This window comes from Monodon monoceros, unplaced genomic scaffold (genome assembly GCF_005190385.1).
Source record: "Monodon monoceros isolate NGI ecotype Baffin Bay Population unplaced genomic scaffold, NGI_Narwhal_1 Super_Scaffold_22, whole genome shotgun sequence".
Taxonomy (NCBI): domain Eukaryota; kingdom Metazoa; phylum Chordata; class Mammalia; order Artiodactyla; family Monodontidae; genus Monodon; species Monodon monoceros.
Genome location: NW_021703779.1, coordinates 10,975,931 through 10,996,302, shown reverse-complemented (window position 1 = coordinate 10,996,302; position 20,372 = coordinate 10,975,931). Strand labels below are relative to the sequence as shown.

The 20,372-nt window shown below is 34.2% G+C and overlaps 1 protein-coding gene across 8 annotated transcripts in view; it reads right to left on the bottom strand.

Moving 5' to 3' along the window:
• Window positions 1-20,372, bottom strand: part of LOC114906524 (lysine-specific demethylase 6A-like) — a 167,344-nt gene that overhangs the window by 4,891 nt on the left and 142,081 nt on the right. For 6 of the 8 annotated variants that reach the window (XM_029241351.1, XM_029241354.1, XM_029241355.1 and 3 more), the window contains 4 exons: window positions 17,958-18,072; window positions 14,599-14,786; window positions 11,419-11,560; window positions 1,096-1,222 (listed from right to left, as the gene is read on the bottom strand). In XM_029241351.1, the coding sequence (XP_029097184.1) occupies window positions 1,096-1,222; window positions 11,419-11,560; window positions 14,599-14,786; window positions 17,958-18,072 (572 nt within the window). Of the gene's footprint in view, window positions 1-1,095; window positions 1,223-11,418; window positions 11,561-14,598; window positions 14,787-17,957; window positions 18,073-20,372 lie in introns of those variants that run through there. The other 2 variants (XR_003796444.1, XR_003796445.1) reach the window with 2 other exon arrangements.

Genomic DNA, 20,372 nt, shown 5'->3' with positions numbered 1-20,372 from the left:
TTTTATATCCCTAACACTACCTATGAGTCTCAGCCCTCAGTTAACTTCTCTTAATACCATTCTAGGGATTTCCCTGGCAGTCCAGGTTAAGACTGTGCTTTCACTGCAGGAGGCATGGGTATGATCTGGGAACAAGATCCCACATGCCTTGTGATGCAGCCAAAGAAACAAACAAAAAAACAAATAAACCAAACACACTACCCATTCTGTAGTCTCCCAGCTAGGCTCTTCACTTTCTACCTCCATCCTCTTCAATGATCAACTACCACTCTCTGAAACACGTATCATGACTTGAGTCCCTTGCTCTAAAACTTTTAATGACCTTAGAATAAACATCAGATTCCTTAAATTCAAGATGCTCGCAAGCTACACACCATCTCTTACACATTCTGAAAATATGTGCTACATTTTCTAGCCACACTGAACTACTTAACCTCTTTATTATGTACACTACTTGTTTCCCCATCTGTAAAACCTAATGATGCTTTATTCTCCAATTCAAGCCATTTTGCGCCTGCTGAAATCAAATTCATCCTTCAAGGGGCTCCGATGGTAATGTTAGAAAGTCATTTTTCGTAAATATTTGTATAATAGTCTGTATATATGACCATAGTCATTACGGTTTCATATATATCACATTTAGTTGTTAACAAATTGTATTATCCAAGTAGAATATAAGCTCCTCCAGAACAGCTACCACATCTTTATCTTTGTACTTTTTAAAAGTCTTGGTCACAAGAGAAAAAAATTAAAATTTTATGAAATTAACTACAAAGGACTTAACACTTATCAGCCTAGACCTATACTGAAATAGAGCCAGTTTGCTGGCAACTGTGTACTTACTACGAATTGTTCCTGATTTAAAATCTGAGATGATAATCATCTGGTAAGAAGGTATAACACAAATACCACTGTTAGAAGATACTTCTGAGTTAATATTTGATGAAATATTATACCATCAAATGAAAATTTAATACAATTGCTATGATAGTCAATTTCAATAAAATACATTAAAGTATAGGTAAATTTATAATTAAAAAACAAAAGAAACCAAACCCTAGAGAAACCACAACAAAACTGTCAATAAGAAGTTACCTCGCAAATGCTACAGTAATGCGCTGGTTCATGATTTGTCCGCCCATGCCATATAACCTCTTTTCCTGCTGTAATAAGAGCTTCCCTCAGTGTCTGACATTGCTTTAGAATTTTCATAAGACAATACCTATTATGGAGAAAAATTATTGTGACAACTGAATACTGAGTATTCTTAGCACAAAAGAAACACCAAATAGAAATAACTTTGACATTCTTGGTTCTAAGGTCTATTCACATAATTTTCCTTTTTTCAATTTTTCATATCTAGTAGGCCTAACAATGATAATACTAAAGCACTGAAAGTTGAGAATATTTGAATATAAAAATACAATGCTGCCTACCAAAAAAAACCTCACATCTTATTTGAAGATATATTCTTACTTTTTACTTCGATTTAGACAACTGAGAGAGTTTCCCTAAGAGTCAATTTCTTCATCTTTGAAATGAACAGTCTGAACTGCAAGCTGACTCTTTTTTTTTGGGCTCCGGACGCACAGGCTCAGCAGCCATGGCATGTGGGATCCTCCCGGACCAGGTCACAAACCCGTGTCCCCTGCATCGGCAGGCAGACTCTCAACCACTGCACCACCAGGGAAGCCCAGGCTGACTCTTGATTATAGTAAGGTAAGAAGGTACATATTTACATCTAGATACAACAGAATTATTTTTATATAATTGATTTTAAAATTCTGGATTATGTAAAAAATTATCTATGAATTATGATATAAAATTAGTTTAACTATAGTACTAAAGGAAAAAAGGGTATTATTGTTTCAATTTTAATTTGAAGGTAGTAAAATGGAATCTTTATATTAACACAAACTTTTTTGTAATTTACACTTTCCTTACGTGCATACTTCTGATGCTAACAATATATTAAATTCTCACAAAAAGTGCTAATTTTTCTATAATTTGCTGTCACCGCTCAGAATTGTCTATTACAGTTGCCACAAATGTGTCTCAAAGTTCTCCTTTGAATGCACAGCTGGACTAGTTGATCTAGGAGGTACATTTCAACTCTAAAATTATCCTAAAAAGCACAAAATTGGTTTAGCAAAAATGATGTCACAACAATGTCTGTGAATAGTATAACCGCCTGGAATCATGATCAGATTAACTTGGACCTCTTTGATATACTGAATTGCTACTAACTTAGAATTTGGAATGTATTATTATTACATAAACCATTATTTGAAAGAAATGATATTACATTAACAGTATCTGAAACTATCTTCCTTATCTTTATAGGCTTTTAGTCTTTTTTTCCCATTAGAATGTAGGATTAATTAGAGCAAAGGCTTTGTCTATTTTGTTACCTGCAGTAGGACTGTGCCTGGCATAGAGTAGGTATATAACAAATATTTGATTACCAAGCAAGAAAGTAAATTCTACAATATGATAATAGCAGATTTAGATTCCCTTAATTTATATTTCTATGCTATTTGTTATTTACCAGGTTAAACTATTATTATCCATTTTTTAAAATCAAAGAATAAGTCTGGAATAAATTTAAGTAAAATCTTGTTCATTTATTTAAAAACACAAAAAGTATAATAATATTAAATCCAAACTTGCATGAAAATTTTCTTAAGTACCATATAAAATCATACCACTTTCAATTTGCCTAGACAAATTCTTTTCAGTTTTTAAGAAACAAAGCCATGCCTTACCTGTATTTGGATATCGAAATAAGAAAAGCTCTGTAGTGTGGTGTGGTGTGATTTTGCGTGTGTGTTTGAAAGAAGTGCTAGGACAAGCAAGAAGTAAAAATTCAGTTCTGGAAAGAAAATATATATCACGCTAGACATAGCGTTTCTTGATGTCCTCCTACTACCCTTCTCCACTATGGTTTAACCTCTGGGACCAGACACCTTTTCACATAAATACTGCTTCAAAATATTTATTTCACAGAAAAATGATGACTAAAACTCTGAAAATTTTTATTTGCACAGACAGCAATGCTCATAAACTTAACAATGCTATCATGTGGGAAAATAAAATGTTAATATTTTATTCATGAAGATAGCATTCATGAAGGGTTACATACATTAGGCCACCTAAGTTTTATGCTACCTAAGCCCACGGTCAGAGGCATTACTGTCTACCCCATTTTACAAACAAGGAAAATGGACAACAGAAGGGTGAAATTTCCCAAAATAAGATCCCACATGATGCAAATACTGGAATAGATGAAAGTTAGGCTGACTCAATATTAAAGTCTCTCTGACAACAATCTCAGACTGTCACCACAATTTTAGTAGATGGTATGGAAATTAAAAACCAAGAGATGCCTTGCCTTTTCCAGCCTACCTTACTGATAGAGGCATGTACAAAAAGTGAGCCTAATATATGGTGATAATTGTGGGCATACTACGAATCATTGTAACTGGCTTCATTTACCATTCAACTACATAAAGAACGCTTGATATTTATATTACAAAGTTGAATCAGTACCAAAAGATCTCATCTACTACATTATCGTTTAATTCCTTTCAAGGATTTTATCAAAAGGAATGCTCTAATATTAATGACCATATGAGTTGCATGAAAATGAAGAAAATCAAAGCACTGTAATAAATGTAATAAATTTCAAATATCTTCAAACATTAATTATAAATTGAAGAGTGAGGATTCCCTTAAACTTTCAATCAACTCATTTTTTAATTAAAACCAAGAAAGGAGAAATATTTATTTTGGAGACTACAGATAAAAATCAAGAATAAACAACACCTCCATTAACTGTATTTTAAGCTTTAAAGTACATATTTAGTGTCCCCTCATTATACAAAAATAATACTTAGAAATAGGGAAGGAAATTATTTTTCAGCTATCCAAGGAAAAATATACACACTCAACTTAACCCCAATCTCAAATAGTGACCAAAGAAACAGTATTGTATATCTCCTGATATGATACAAATAGAAAACACATTATCTCTTTTCAAAAATGTTTAACCTGAATCTAATATAAGGAAACAACCAGACAAACCCAAAATGTGAAACATTCTAAAACGCACCTGGCCTGGTTTCTTCAAATAAAAAGACAATGTCATTAAGAACGATTCTTAAAAGAGACCAAAAAGACATGACATGATTGAACGACTCCAAAAAGAACAGCCAAATACTATATTCAGTGTGAACTCTGAATGACTCTAAATTGGGAATAAGAGTGGACTAAAAAGAAGCAATAGCTTTTAAAGAACTTTTTGGACAGGTGATAAATTTTAACTACAGATAATATGATATTCTGATTTTAGTTATCTTAGGTGTGACAAAGCTACTATGGCTATGAAGGGTAAGGCCCTTATTTTTAAAAGATGTAGAATAAATTAGGCAGGCTTCCATAGATAGTAAGTAAATGTGGCAAAAACTTAAATGGTAAACTAAGATGAAAAATCTATCAGTATTCACTGTACTATTCTCCAACTTTTCTGCAGGGCTGAAAAAGTTTATACAATAATATAATTCAACTTGTGTAATTCAATTTTTGTAGTGCAGCTATGTTTTGTGGTAAAATTTACATTAAAAATATATATCTTAATATGGAAAGATACAGGAGTTGAGTAAATTAAAATATCAGTGGACTTAAACTTTAAGTACTATTAATGCAGTCTTTCTGTGATGTTTTAAAAATAGCTAATAGTTCAGAAACTTCAGCATCTCAAATCTTAGCAGGGATTATATATAACCTAGCTCCAGCTATCAGTCCTCTATACTAGGCAACAGAGCTATCTACCCCTCTGAGTGTTTATAGAAATTTTTCTTTAAACATTCTATGAAGACTTTAAATTCTGCATGTTGAAAAACCCAGGCTGTAACATCATTATCAATATCTAACTCATTCCTCTCCTTATTCTTTAGCCACAATCTCAGTGACAAGAGCAAATGCTGTGTTATAATCCCGAATCAAGCAAAACAGATTCCTCCCTTACCTCAACCATTCAACCATGAAATAGATCTTATTTTATTCTCTAAATTCTGGCTGCCTCTTGTCTGAACAGCAGTAATTACCTTTCAATTCATGCCTATATTCTTCCTATCTTCATCATACTGTGGCCAACTGATCTAACTTGCAAATTTGATTATTTTTACTTCCAAAATTAAAAACTTTTCTCATTAGCAACTGTTGCTGATGTGAAACATACCTGAAATTTTAAGCCAAACAGTTTATATATGTTCCAAAACTATTATGAATGAACAAGTTGAGCTTAACTGCAAAGACACAGTTTTAATTCTGATCCACATCAGGAGAAATTCAGTTCAGTTGTAACATACAGGATTTGTGAAAAAGTTTTGACAGTAATTTAAGTCAAAAGAGAAATTTATACACTGAGATCAGTTATTACAGTGATTCCTCAGGGTTTAGGATTAAAATCTTTGAAGTCAAGTCCATTGCATTCTAAACTGACAATGATAATCAACATAATGAATATGCTTTTCACTCATGATTCTCCTTGCTGCCTTTTTTAGGTGGTATCTGGAAGAATATGAAGTAAAGTACAAATGAAGATTAGTCCAATATAGTAAAATGGCTAAGTTGTAGAAATCTGAAAAGATGTACTAAATCACTAAGTCACACAACAGGCTTTCTGGCTTTAGAATGCACTGATACCAAACTTGAACTAACTACAAAGGAAAAAAAATTAAGCATCTTATAGAGTAGTTTAAGAAAAGAAAGATAATTCAGTCTTAAACCAACAAAAAAATCAGTAGTTGGAAAGTGGAAATACCCTTGCCATTTTAAAATCACACAGTGCAAATACAAGCTAAGTGGCAAAGCACTTATAGTTTAGTTACACCAAGTATTCCTGTTTGTAAAACTCATTTGGTGTTTAAATCAGGCTACTATAGTTATTACGTAGCTCATTTACAGTGCCCATTCACATTTCACTACAGAATTATTAATATGCTTAAGAATGCTGTCCTATACCCTGCTGGTATGGGTGGTAGGGAAAAATATGTATTTTTAAAAAAAATTTTTTGGCTGCATTGGGTCTTTGCTTCTGCGCCCATACTCCCTCTAGTTGCGGTGAGCAGGGGCCACTCCCCACTGCAATGCTCGGGCTTCGCCGGCTTCTCGGGCTTCTCATTGTGGTGGCCTCTTCTGCCGTGGAGCACAGGCTCCACGTGCGTGGGCTTCAGTAGTTGTGGCACACAGGCTCCAGAGCGCAGGCTCAGTAGTTGTGGCTTGCAGGCTCTAGAGCGCAGGCTCAGTAGTTGTGGTGCACAGGCCCAGCTGCTCTGCGGCATGTGGGATCTTCCCGGACCAGGGCTTGAACCCACATCCCCTGCATTGGCAGGCGGATTCTCAACCACTGCACCACCAGGGAAGCCTCAAAATATGTATCTTTTTAAAACCAAAGAAAATCTGAAATCTAAAAGACATCTGGCCCCAAGAATTCAGGATAAGGACTATAACCTAGAGTATTTCCTCTGTAAAGTCTTTCCTGAATTCTCTCTTGAAAGAGCCATCCTCTATGCTCCCCCATTATACCTTAGCAACAGTTCCATTAAAGCAAAGAGCACATTTTTCAATAGCTGTGCAAAGAGTACATTGTTTCTAATAGCACCCTAAAAATTGATCACACCTTTCAAAGCATCCTGCAAAGTACCTAGGCACCCAGTTGGTTCACAATAAACACTGACTGAATTAAAGAATAGAAAGACCTATTTATACCTCAGTAGATGATACTGGTAAGTATTCCTTATTTTCTTTTTGGTTGATTTGCTATACTTAAGCATACTGTATTTAGCTACGAACCAACTATAAAGAGGTTTAAAATAGTAAACATAGTGGTAAAAATAGAATATTTAAGCATACATCTAAAAGTAGTAGTGTGAGAAATGACTATCAAGACAGGTGGAGGTGGGGGAGTGTCAAATTCTTTCAGAAATTCATGTGCTAGGCTTAAAAATGTAGATTCTCAAGAATTCTACAATTGTGATGTCTTATATTTAAAATGGCTGGTCACTGGTTACCTCAACCAAGTAGTTTCAGGGATACATCAGAGTCAAAAGCCATACTGCTATGAATGGAGGAATGAAAAAGAAGCTCAAAGCTAACACACGAAATGACTCAAAGGGAAGAATTACAAGAAAGAAACTATTTAGGAATCAACACAGCACATAAAACAGGTTAAATTAATACCACCTCCTTTTGACAGGATTTGAGGACAAAAGCAATGATATGGATACAATAATTAAACAGCAAAAAATCTTCTGGGAAGACAACAAAAACGATAAATCTTTGTTATTTCTTTAACAACATATTCTAACTGCTCTTCTGCCTCTCTCCGTCATTCTCTTATTTAGTACCTCATTTTTCCTGTTCGTAAATACAACTACTCTTTGAAGCTCTATTCCTCATTGTTAGTTCTCTTCCTGTAAAGGTAATCATCACAAAATAGTAGGTAAAACACTCCACAGTTAGTTGGCTCCTGTTTTGCTCTCTAAAGTTATTTCCAATAGCTTTTTCTAAAATCTGTTTCCATTTTCTCAGTCTTGCTACTGTCCCACATGAAGTGATGTGTCACAATTACAAACAAAGACCTTCCTACTGAACCCATATAGGTGTTTTAAAATGCTGATTCTGCACCTAACTAGATAGGTGACCTAAGCCTGGTGTAACTGAAATAATTTTTGTTCAGCACTTAGAATAAAACTTAGTAAGATTACAAAGTACTACTGGACATCTAAAACCTACTTAATATGGAAACCCAAAGGGATATTTCATTCATTCTTTTCCCACATCAAGTTCTCTACTCATTCCTTCTCCTATACCTTTGTGCTTCACATAAATTACCTTGCTTTTCCAAAGAACAGCTCCCCCCAAACATCCCTGATTCTGTAAGATCCAAGATATATAACATTAACATTTTTAAAAATTAGGATATTATTTTTTTTTACTGAGTTGTAATTGATGTCATTGATACATTTTAAAATCTACAACTTTTAATCCACGTATTTACATGCTCTACAACTTTTGCCCTCCTACCTCCACTGTCTCTCCCCATCTTCCCTAAATGAAGACAGGAATTTGCACAGAATATTAATAAATCTTCAGGGCTCAGCCCAGTTCCATCTATTCAGCTAGTACTCAAATATTTATCTATTAAAGGAAAGACACTGCAAATAAGCATTGGTGGTGAATGAAAGTACATTTTGAGAGGTGGCTGAATGACCCTGGTCAACATTTTTTTCTTTTTGCGGTACGCAGGCCTCTCCCTGCTGTGGCCTCTCCCGTTGCGGAGCACAGGCTCCGGATGCGCAGGCTCAGAGGCCATGGCTCACGGGCCAAGCCGCTCCGCGGCATGTGGGACCTTCCCAGAACGGGGCACGAACCTGTGTCCCCGGCATCGGCAGGCGGACTCTCAACCACTGCGCCACGAGGGAACCCCCCTGATTAACATTTTTAATCAGAGTGATAACAAAAAGAGGAGCTAATTCAACATGAGACAACTAAAGTTGGAAGTAGAATTCTGAAATTATAATAAATGCAGTCAATATTCAAAATGATTCCATATTCTATAAGGAAGTATTAAAAAACTCTACAAGAAACACAGCACCAATAAGTAAATACATTCACTTAGGGTATTAAATATATTTTTTTAAATGTGTAAGGAAAATATGGATGAAAACTATATCCAGTAATTTAAATAGAAGGAAACCTGAATTTGTATATTCAAGTCCAATATTAAGAAAACTGCTACGACAAAGACAATGTAATTTAAAATGCCACTACAGAAAAATGGGAACATTTCCATTCATGGAAGGCAAGTTTTGGTGTCCTGCATTTTAAATACTGATAGAAACACTGACACACTGGAAGGGTTGAGAACAATGAGGGTAGAGAATGAAAATGACCGAAGTGAGAGAAGTTTTAAGTTTATGAACTAGAGATAACAAAAACACAAGATGATAATCATCTTTTCTTGCTTCCTTTTTCCTTATCTCACTATCCAATCTATGTGTAAACATCTGAAAATAGACTGCAGTGTGATACTTCTTTCCAGTTCCACTGCTACAATCACAATCCAGGTTAGTCTGGATTTCTGCCAATTGACTTATAACTGTTCTCTTTAGTTCTAATCCTTCATTCTCCAATCTTTTTCCACAAATAGATTCACATTTTTAAAACGTAAATCAAAATCTATCCCTCTCCTTCTTCTACACACATAGAATTAGTACCTAAACTATTTAACAGTGCCTACATCTATAATTTCGTACCTCACCATTTTCATGAACTCATTACCACAGCTATTGCCCTCCTTCATTCTGTTACAGCCATTTCTGTCCCATAAATACACCAAAGTTGTTCTCATTTAAGACTTTCACTTGTTTTGGGGGACTGAAATGCTTTATCCTAGCTCTTCTTTTTAGTTGTCTCCTTTTTATGATTCCGATCCAAGTATGGAAACCATGCTCTCAGAAGCCACTTGAACAAAAGTGCAACATTCTTCACCCCCTAACCAAAAAACAAACAAATTTGCAAAAATAAATTTTACTCATATTACTTAACAGTAACTTATTTATCTGCTTGGGAATCTGTCTGTCTGGCTTCACTACAGATTAAATCTCACAAAGGAAGAGATTTCGTTTTATACTCTGCAGTATCTATTTTATTGCCAAGAACAGCATCAAGCATAGTGTATGTGGTTCTGAAATACTAGTTGAATGTTATTTGTTTTGCATAAGTCCTAAAATAATCTGGGGCATTGAGACAAAAAGTACATTTTGGATCAGCCTTTGAATATATTCATGAATTAGAGCTGAGGTAATGACCATACTGAAGAAGTTACCAAATGACCACCCATAAATTGTGGATTTTTAATAGGAATTATTCTGTTAGTTAAGAATTTGAATAACATTCTTTCAAAATTTTCTAACTTTACTTCTCAAACATTTAACAAAAACAGAATGTGTCAATAAGTAAAACAGTGCATAGGCACATTACCCTGACCCTGCAATTTCTGTCTGGATATATTGGTTAGAACAAAATTTTGAAAATAAATTTGAAATTGTTTAAAATTAGCCAGCACTATTTTTAAAGATACTGGTTTGGGAGACACTGTACATCTTCCTCTCCCATTCACAAAGTTCATGAACATAATATACAGGCCCTGAAGGGACTTAAGAACAACTAAAAAAATTACTGGTTTAACTATTTAGCCTGTAATTTCCCAAATTCATTTCAGCAGTTATTTTTCATTAGTGATGGAGTTGGGGGAGGAGAAGGGCAAGAAAAGCATGTAAATTGAAATCTGGAGAAGCACTAAGTGGCACTGCCTGAAAAAATGTACAAGAAGAAACATCATGGTTCCATTCCATACCACTGCAATAAAGCAAATATTGCAATAAGGCAAGTCACAATTTTCTGGTTTCACAAAAGTTAGGTTTACTATGTATGGTAGTCTATTAAGTCTGCAATAGCAGTATATCAAAAATAACAATGCATACACCTTAATCAAAAATACTTCATTGCAAGAAAAATTGCTTATCAGCATGTGAACCTTCAGCAAGTCATAATCTTTTCACAACAGTAACATCGAAGAGCACTAATCATAGATCACTGCAGGAAATATAGTAATAAAGAAAAAATCTGAAGTATTGTGGGAATTACCAACATGAGACACAAAGAAAGAAAGTGGGCAAGTGCTCCTGAAAAGATGGTGCTGACAGACTTGTTCACAAACCCTCAATTTGTAGAAAACAATATCTGCAAAGAGCAATAAGGCAAAGAGCAATAAAATGAGGTATGCCTATATTCTAAATATACCTACAAAAGAAATGGAACAGAAACTAGGCTAATAAATCAGAAATTACTAGAATATATATATATTCAAATTGTTTATCTACTAAATTTGTAATGAGTTGTTCAAGAAGATAAGGGAATGATTTAATTATGGCAGAAAATTTAAATAGTTAAAACACTATTTTAAATGCTAATTTCTTTACGAGATATTTTTATTTTAGTATCATTCTCACTCCCTGTGCTGCAGGCAGACATCAAATGCTAAAACTAAAGATATCCCAGGACGTCACTTTGGTCAGAGGGTAAGGGAAAGCACAGATGTGTGAATTTACTGGTAAAGAATCATGTATGCCTTCACTCCTCTTTGTACCACAACAATCTATTTGGAAAGAAAAAATATTTTTTTACATGTGAATGCTTTTTGTCAAGATATCTGAACCACTTTATCATCTGATGTCAACTGATGTAATTCTTTGGGGTAAAAATAATCATTAGGAAACACTCTTCACCATATTCCCTATCCCTACCACCAACCCCACATGAGGAACTATAGCAATTTTGGAAAGTACTTACTTAATCATTTCAAAAAGCTTGGGATCTGAGACTTTGATATTTCGTGCCATATTCCAGGAGAGATGAACCATGGGTACCACTGACTTCACACTTTGCAATTTGTTCCACTCATACCGTTCTACTGCCAGTTTATACTGGCAGGCTAGGAGGAAAAAAAATTTTTTTAAGTTATAAAGCAAACTAACAAAATATATGAACATAATCATTATAACCTCTTAGGTGACCATTTTAACAGCAATTCTGAAAAACTAAAAGCACTAAAAAACTATTTTATAAGTTGCAGGATACATAATTAATGCACAGAAATCTCTTGCATTCTTATACACTAATGATGAAAAATCTGAAGGAGAAATTATGGAAACACTCCCATTTATTATTGCAACAAAAAGAATAAAATACCTAGGAATAAACCTACCTAGGGAAACAAAAGACCTGTATGCAGAAAACTATAAGACACTGATGAAAGAAATTAAGATGATACCAACAGGTGGAGAGATATAACATGTTCTTGGATTGGAAGAATCAATATTGTGAAAATGACTATACTACCCAAAGCAATCTACAGAATCAATGCAATTCCTATCAAATTACCGGTAGCATTTTTTACGGAAAAAGAACAAATCATCTCAAAATTTGTATGGAGACACAAAAGACCCCAAATAGCTACAGCAGTCTTGAGGGAAAAAAAAAGAGCTGAAGGAATCAGACTCCCTGACTCCAAACTGTACTACAAAGCCACAGTAATCAAGACAATACTGTACTGGCACAAAAACAGAAACACAGGTTAATGGAACAAGATAGAAAGCCCAGAGATAAACCCATGCACCTATGGTCACCTAATCTATGACAAAGGAGAAAAAGATATACAATGGAGAAAAGACAGTCTCTTCAATAAGTGGTGCTGGGAAAACTGGACAGCTACACGTAAAAGAATGAAATTAGAACACTCCCTAACACCACACACAAAAATAAACTCAAAATGGATTCGAGACCTAAATCTAAGACTGGACACTATAAAACTCTTAGAGGAAAACATAGGAAGAACACTCTTTGACATAAATCACAGCAAGATCTTTTTTGATGGACCTCCTAGAGTAATGGAAATAAAAACAAAAATAAACAAATGGGACCTAAACAAACTTAAAAGCTTTTGCACAGCAAAGGAAACCATAAACAAGACGAAAGACAACCCTCAGAACGGGATAAAATATTCACAAACAAATCAACCGACAAAGGATTAATCTCCAAAATATATAAACAGCTCATGCAGCTCAATATTAAAGAAACAAACAACCCAATCCAAAAATGGGCAGAAGACCTAAATAGACATTTCTCCAAAGAAGACATACGGATGGCCAAGAAGCACATGAAAAGCTGCTCAGCATCACTAATTATTAGAGAAATGCAAATCAAAACTACAATGAGGTATCACCTCACATCAGTTAGAATGGGCATCATCAGAAAATCTACAAACAACAAATGCTGGAGAGGGCGTGGAGAAAAGGGAACCCTCTTGCACCGCTGGTGGGAATGTAAATTGATACAGCCACTATGGAGAACAGTATGGAGGTTCCTTAAAAAACTAAAAATGGAAATACCATATGATCCAGCAATCCCACTACTGGGCATATACCCAGAGAAAACAGTAATTCAAAGAGACATGTGCCCCCAATGTTCATTGCAGCACTATTTACAATAACCAGGTCATGGAAGCAACCTAAATGCCCATCAACAGGGGAATAAAGAAGATGTGGTCCATATATACAATGGAATGTTACTCAGCCATAAAAAGGAACGAAACTGAGTAATCTGTTGAGACATGGATGGATCTAGAGACTGTCATACAGGGTGAAATAAGTCAGAAAGAGAAAAACAAACATCGTATATTAACACATGTATGTGGAACCTAGAAAAATGGTACAGATGAACCAATATGCAAGGCAGAAATTGAGAAAGAGATGTAGAGAACAAATGTATGGACACCAAGGGGGGAAAACGTGGGGTGGCAATGGTGGTGTGCTGAATTGAGAGACTGGGATTGACAAGTATACAGTGATGTGTATAAAACTGATGACTAAAGAACCTGCAGTATAAAAAAAGAAACAAACAAACAAAAAAAACAAATAATACTAAACTTTCTTTGGCTTATTTGTATGGAAATATATTAATATAAATGTTTCAGACATTACATGAAATTTCTTAAAATCTTATATGTTCTGGTGTAAGTCATAATTCTAGTTATTACTTTAAAATGTATATATCAGAAATAACTAAATTTCCTTGTCAATTGTATTATGAACTTTCATCAAATCTTTAACTGTGGTCACTTTTAAGTCTTTTGTCATTTACAGACTGTTCTGGGTGTATTCTGATGCTTTCGCAAAAATGTTCCTATTTTCATCTTCAAGGAATTCATGGAAAAGACTCTGACAAGTACAGGTTTGTGGTAACTTGACTATACTGCTGAACTGAATGAACAAGCATTTTCAGAATTCTAATGGAAAACTGATGAATTCATGAAAGTGCTAACAAAAGATCAAGATGAAAAAAAAAGGGACTGAGTGAACTAATGAGGATGATTATAATTTTTGTGACTTAGTTAATAAAAAATTAAAAAAAAAGTTTTATAAGAATTACAGTTAAAAATTATCATTAAAGAGCACTTACTATGTGGTAAGCATTGTGCGTGGCTCTTTTCACATCTCATTAAATTCTTTGAAACCCTCATTTTGTCAGACTAAAAGAATTTCTCATTTTTCAGATTAAAAGAATGAGGCACTGAGATTTCAAAACACTTATCCAAAGTCACAAAACTAACAAGGACCAGATTTTTCATCTTACATATATTAGACAGAGTTTGACATAAGACTGTTGATGTGATATATCAGAAGAAATAAAAGTCTAAAAAATAACTATTCTGCTTTGTTTTTCCCTATAAAAGATTTCCTTTATAAAAAAGACACACAACAGTCTAAAATATCAAAAGTATATCCTCTATGACTACAAAAGCATAATTTGTTACTTGCTACATCCATTTCTTAAGTTGAATTTACTCTCTGTACTAACCATTCAGATTTTTCCTTGGACACAATTTTTCAATTTTTGTGAGTTATTTTCTAATAGAAAAATAATACATATTAGAATTCTTTAAAATGTAAAACCTGTCATTATTTATAATACCTGTAAGTGGACCAACATTCCAAGCAATATTGTTGCACCAGCCAACAGCCTGAACCCAGTGCACAGTGCCTGCATTTATCCAAACCAAATCTCCAGGTCTTTGAATAAACCTATATACAGGAACATTAGCTTCATAAAGATCTTCAAGATTGGGCCACCAAGAACTCATTAAAAAATTCAAATTATTTCTGAAAAAAATAATGAATAATGTTAATGGATAAAGTTTTTTTAATGTCTCATCAAAAATGGAGAGATAATTTCAAAAGACTAAAAGATACTCTTACTGTATACTTCATTAAAACTTTACTGTAACAAGAACTATATATTTCAAAACTGAGAGCTCTAAAATATAAGAAGCAGTCCTGAAAAAAATTAATAGGAGATGAAAATAGGTATACTTTTTCAAAGATCTGTACCATATGCCTAAACTTACTTTTCAAAAGTATAAATGTTAAATTTTCAAGTTATACTTAAATATTAAATAAACTGATTTTTTGGTTTAATGTCAGTTTGATTTAGATATAATTCACATACAATAAAATTCACCCATTTATGAGTGTTGACAAGTGGGTAAGTACCAACACAAGACAGAATATTTTCTTTAAGATTTGGGGCACTATGATTTCAGTAGCAATTGTTCAACTGTGTCAGTAAGAAAGCAGCCATGTATACAATACATAAACAAACAGGTGTGGCTATGTACTAGTAAAAATTTACAAAAGAGTTGGCAGGCCGGAACAAACTAATTTTTAAATTTTCTTTCAATAAGGAATATTTTGATTTACTCCTTCTTCTTAAAGAACCTCTTTAATATCTAGGAATCTGTTAAACAGGAAATTTAGAGACTACTTCTTACCTAGAATCCTATGGCAGATATAAGAGCAAAGATCTTCCCTCAATACTTCTTACCTAGAATCCTATGGCAGATATAAGAGCAAAGATCTTCCCTCAATTCAACAATGGAAGAAGACTCCTGCCTCTTGTTTTCTCCCAAGAATTTGAGAGAAGGTCCTTGTTCTTACATGAATCAACACTACCAGCAACACCAAAGCAGGTAAACCAAATTATTAAGCTTTTATTTAAATTCTGGTTTTTTATTATTCTCCTTCATTACAGTATTAGTTTTTTTTTTTTTTTTTTGTGGTACACAGGCCTCTCACTGTTGTGGCCTCTCCCGTTGTGGAGCACAGGCTCCGGACACGCAGGCTCAGCAGCCATGGCTCACGGGCCCTGCCGCTCTGCGGTATGTGGGATCTTCCCGAACCGGGGCACGAACCCGTGTCCCTTGCATCAGCAGGGGGACTCAACCACTGCGCCACCAGGGAAGCCCACTATTAGGTATTTTAATGAAACTATGTTACCAATTTTTCTACTAGGAATACTAAGATTAACAATTTCAAATTAATTTTTTTCAATAGAAAAAATTCACATGGTAGGACTGTTCCTTTCTGAATATCCAAAAAAAGCTTTTGCTCTATTTCTATGTTTTCTCTGAAAAAATATGACAGAGGGTGCCTTTGAGTTGTCTCTAAGAATCCACCTTCTATTCCTCCTAAAATGGAAGGATTTTCTTGAGACAAGTCTGACTGACATTGACATTTAAGGGCTAAACACTGGTTCTTTTTTGGTATAAGGTTTCAAATACTGCGAGGAAGGGGAGGGAAGAGGGGAGGGGAGAGGAGGAAGGGAAAAATGATGAAAGAAAAGAAAAAAGTATAAGCACGGTACAAACCCTAGCCCTAATTCACCCAACACTGCCAACATGAAACTCTCCATAAAAATTTCTCCATAAAAATTTTAAAAACTCTCCATAAAAATAAAAAATAAAAAAATAATAAAAGAAAAAAAAAAATAATAGAAGAAAAAAAAAAGAAACGAAAGCCAACCATGGCATATAGATCAAGCATTTTTTTCAAAAGGTCTAAACAGGGATTGATTTTAACATAACATGTTATCTGGAATCATAAAATAAACTACAGAACTTACAGACATTAGAAGCAATATCCTTCTGCAAAACAATATTAGAGTAAAAAGCTGAGAGGACAAGTGGCATTCTGCAACTTAAGATAACCTGATTATTTTTATTACTCTGGAGTTTAAACTTTGGGGATATCACCTATCTTTTCCAACTATACTTGACCTAAGATATTTGAAAGCAAAGAAAGTTAAACCCTGAAAATAGTTTCTACTCAAAATAATAAGAATCACTATATTGTATGTGTAATAACTACCACACAATATAAGAAATAAATGCTTTCTGCAGCACAATGGAGATTTCCCATATGACAATTCTTCCCCCCTGCTTATTAAGTCACTAGTTTCCTGGTGGACAAAAGTTCAGATAGATGATTATACTATTTTCCTGGGGTGGGGTGTGGGGTGGGGGAGATAAACAACACAAAAAGAAACAAGAAAGATTATACTGTTTTCCTGATCAATTTTAAAATTTAAGAAATTTCACCTTCCTTATCATAAGGAAAACATACATAAGACATTAAAAACTGACTATATCTTGACAGTAATTAGGAGAAGTTTGGAGTATTGTTCTTGTTAACCACTATGACATACTTTTTACTAAATAAACTATGAATAAAGACCCTCTATAATGTTAAAGATTTTAGTATATGAAATACGTGTATTGATTTTAAAATAATCACACATGAAAATTTTGAGAATTATATCCAATTTTTAATTGTTTAAGTATATGATGTATAATATACACTATAGCAGTATCATTACCAACTCTGAAAACAGCAGGTAATTTGCTTGCTACTGGACACTGATAATTTTAGGCTGAATTTACAAAGATACACAATCTTGAGTTATAAGTAAGGTGATTAATTTTGGAATTCCTGCCACTTCTAAATTCAATTATAATGAGCCTAATTTTTCTTTAAAGCACAATTTTCAAATGAATGTATGTTTTAAAAATTAACATAAAAAACAATTCACTCCGTAGTCTCTGAATTCGTGGCATCTTTCATTTGATATAAGAAAATAGAAGAGGGCTTCCCTGGTGGCGCAGTGGTTAAGAATCTGCCTGCCAATGCAGGGGACATGGGTTCAATCCCTGGTCCCAGAAGATCCCACATGCCGTGGAGCAACTAAGCCCATGAGCCACAATTACTGAAGCCCGCAGGCCTAGAGCCCACCCTCCACAGTAGGAGAAGCCACCATAATGAGAAGGCCCCGCTCACCACGACTAGAGAAAGCCTGCGCGCAACAACGAAGATGCAATGCAGGCAAAAATAAATAAATAAGATAAATTTATTTAAAAAAAATTCAAGATCAGACTTTGTTCTTTACAATAACTGTTTTCTCATAATTACTTTAAAAGAAAATTTAGTTCAGAAACCTACTTTTCACAGAAGTCATTCAGAACACCCCAATAATCCTCAGGAACAACAAACCATTCACAATCACCTGGACCAATATTTATATTAACAGAACAAAAGTTGTTATTTTCTTGGTGACCTGAAATGTAAAAGGAAAAAAAAAATCATTATTACACTGTAAATTCAATGAGAGAAATGTGCCTTTAAATCACTGAGTTGTTTTGAGGATTAGGTGAAAAATAAATGCTTATAAATCAATGAAGAGCATATGAATAAGCAATAAATATTAGCTATTATCACTATTACTACATCCACCTCTAAACTATCCCAACTCACAAAGAGTACAGAAAATTAATGAATGAGGTATGGTTTTCAAAATGTTAACTGGCCCCTTAGCAACTTGGAACTACAATAAACATCCCAATTTGATGCTTATAACTCTCCCACCAGAGATAGAGAATGTGGGCTGAGAGCAAACTAAATTTTTCAGAACACATGTAAAGGCCATGTCAGAATGTAAACTGTTATAGCGCATACCATTTCTTTTACGTATCAATAAGTAAGAACAGTAACTTTACCAAACAGGAACTTAACACAATGTTTGTTTGAATTATACAGAGCAGACTAAAACATATCACAAATTTCTTCTAAGGAACTCCTTAGAGATCCATAGGATAATACTGCGGAACTAATGACATATGAACAAATGAAACACCCCAAGAACTTTTAGGCACAGAGGTAATATACTAAATTTGGCTTCTGCCCCTAGATTTTAAGTGAAAGAAGACATTTTCTATTTCCTTTGATTCATTTCATTTTCACATATTTACTTTTACAAAATATTCCAAACAGGATGAAATAATTTTCAAATACAAATGAATCTTAATAGATCTAGTCCAGCGACTTCCCTGGTGGTCCAGTGGTTAAGAATCCACCTTCCAATGCAGGGGATATGGTTCAATCCCTGGTTGGGGAACTAAGATCCCACATGCTGCAGAGCAACCAAGCCTGTGTACCACAACTAGAGAAAAGCCCACGAGCCACAACAAAAGATCCTGCATGTTGCAGCTAATACCCGACGCAGTCAAAAAAAAAAAAAAATCTAGTCCAATACTATACATACATTTAAAAATCTTGAAAGGTGAAATTCTTGCCTGGTATTATGAAGTTATTAGTGACAAAGAAGGCCAAGATATTAAATCTTTTTTCAATTATTAGTATTTTGCATATTTCTTTCCACCTGACCCAAATACTGACAAAACAGTATCATGTAAAGTGAATTTCCAATAACAGCCTAGGAATAAACATTCCAACCAGTGGGTTCTATGCCTGGCTGTATATCAGAATCCCTGAGGAGCTTTTAAAAAGTACTGACATCTCATCCTCAAAATGATTCAGTATTTCTTCTAAAAGCTTTCCAGCAGATTCCAATGAGCACACAAAGCGGGGCACCCTAACTCATTTACATAAAAGCAACAACCCATTTTAAAAAATTAGTTGGCCACTTTACAGTGAGAATGTGGTGAAGAAGAAAGAACTATAGCTGCTGCAAGAAGAAAACAGAAAAACAAGAAAATGGCATGTATCCTGTATATATCAGCATATAGCTGAACTGGTTGTTTCCTGCTAAAGTCTGAGCTAACTTCCAGAGACTGGAACTTACAAAATTACTAAGTATCTAGACTGTCACCTATGACTTAAGCAATGTCAACACAAAGGGAACAAAGATGATTTTATATTTGAGTTGAATGAAACTTTATGATTTTAAATCAGGAGATGACAAACTACAGCCTCTTGGCCAAATACCTGTTCTTATAAATAAAATTGTTGGGATGCAGATAAGTTTATTAGTTTATGCTCTGTCTACAGGTGTATTCATACTACAACATCAGAATTAAGCAGTTATAACAGAGACCTTGTGCACTCTCATAACTTCACACTGCTGTTGGCAAACTATATACAAATTGCCTTAACACAGTTATAACTCAATATAGCATCTTAACTGGAGAGCATATCATCATACTTCAACATTTCATTTCTTTTAATTACAAGTGCTTAACCATAATGTGAAGAGAAGAAAAACAAATGTCAAATGTAACACTTTTAAGGTATTTAGGAATGTGAATGATTTACTCCATTTAACAGGAAAGCACTGTACTTACCATGTAATGATGTTCTTTCTGTGCTAAAATATTACTATGTTCCTTGAAACTACCAAACCAAATGATCATTACATTATGTCTCATATGGAAACAGTGAAAGAAAAATTAGAAAACTTAAAATGCATTATATGATCATGGCAGAAATTTTCACCAAACAAACAAACAAAAAAACCCAAAAAAAACCAAAACCGAGGCTGAACCAAAGTTTGTCTCTGGGCAGGCAAGTAAAGCTGTTTACAGATAGCATGTTAATCAAATCATGTTTGGTTGTAGCAGT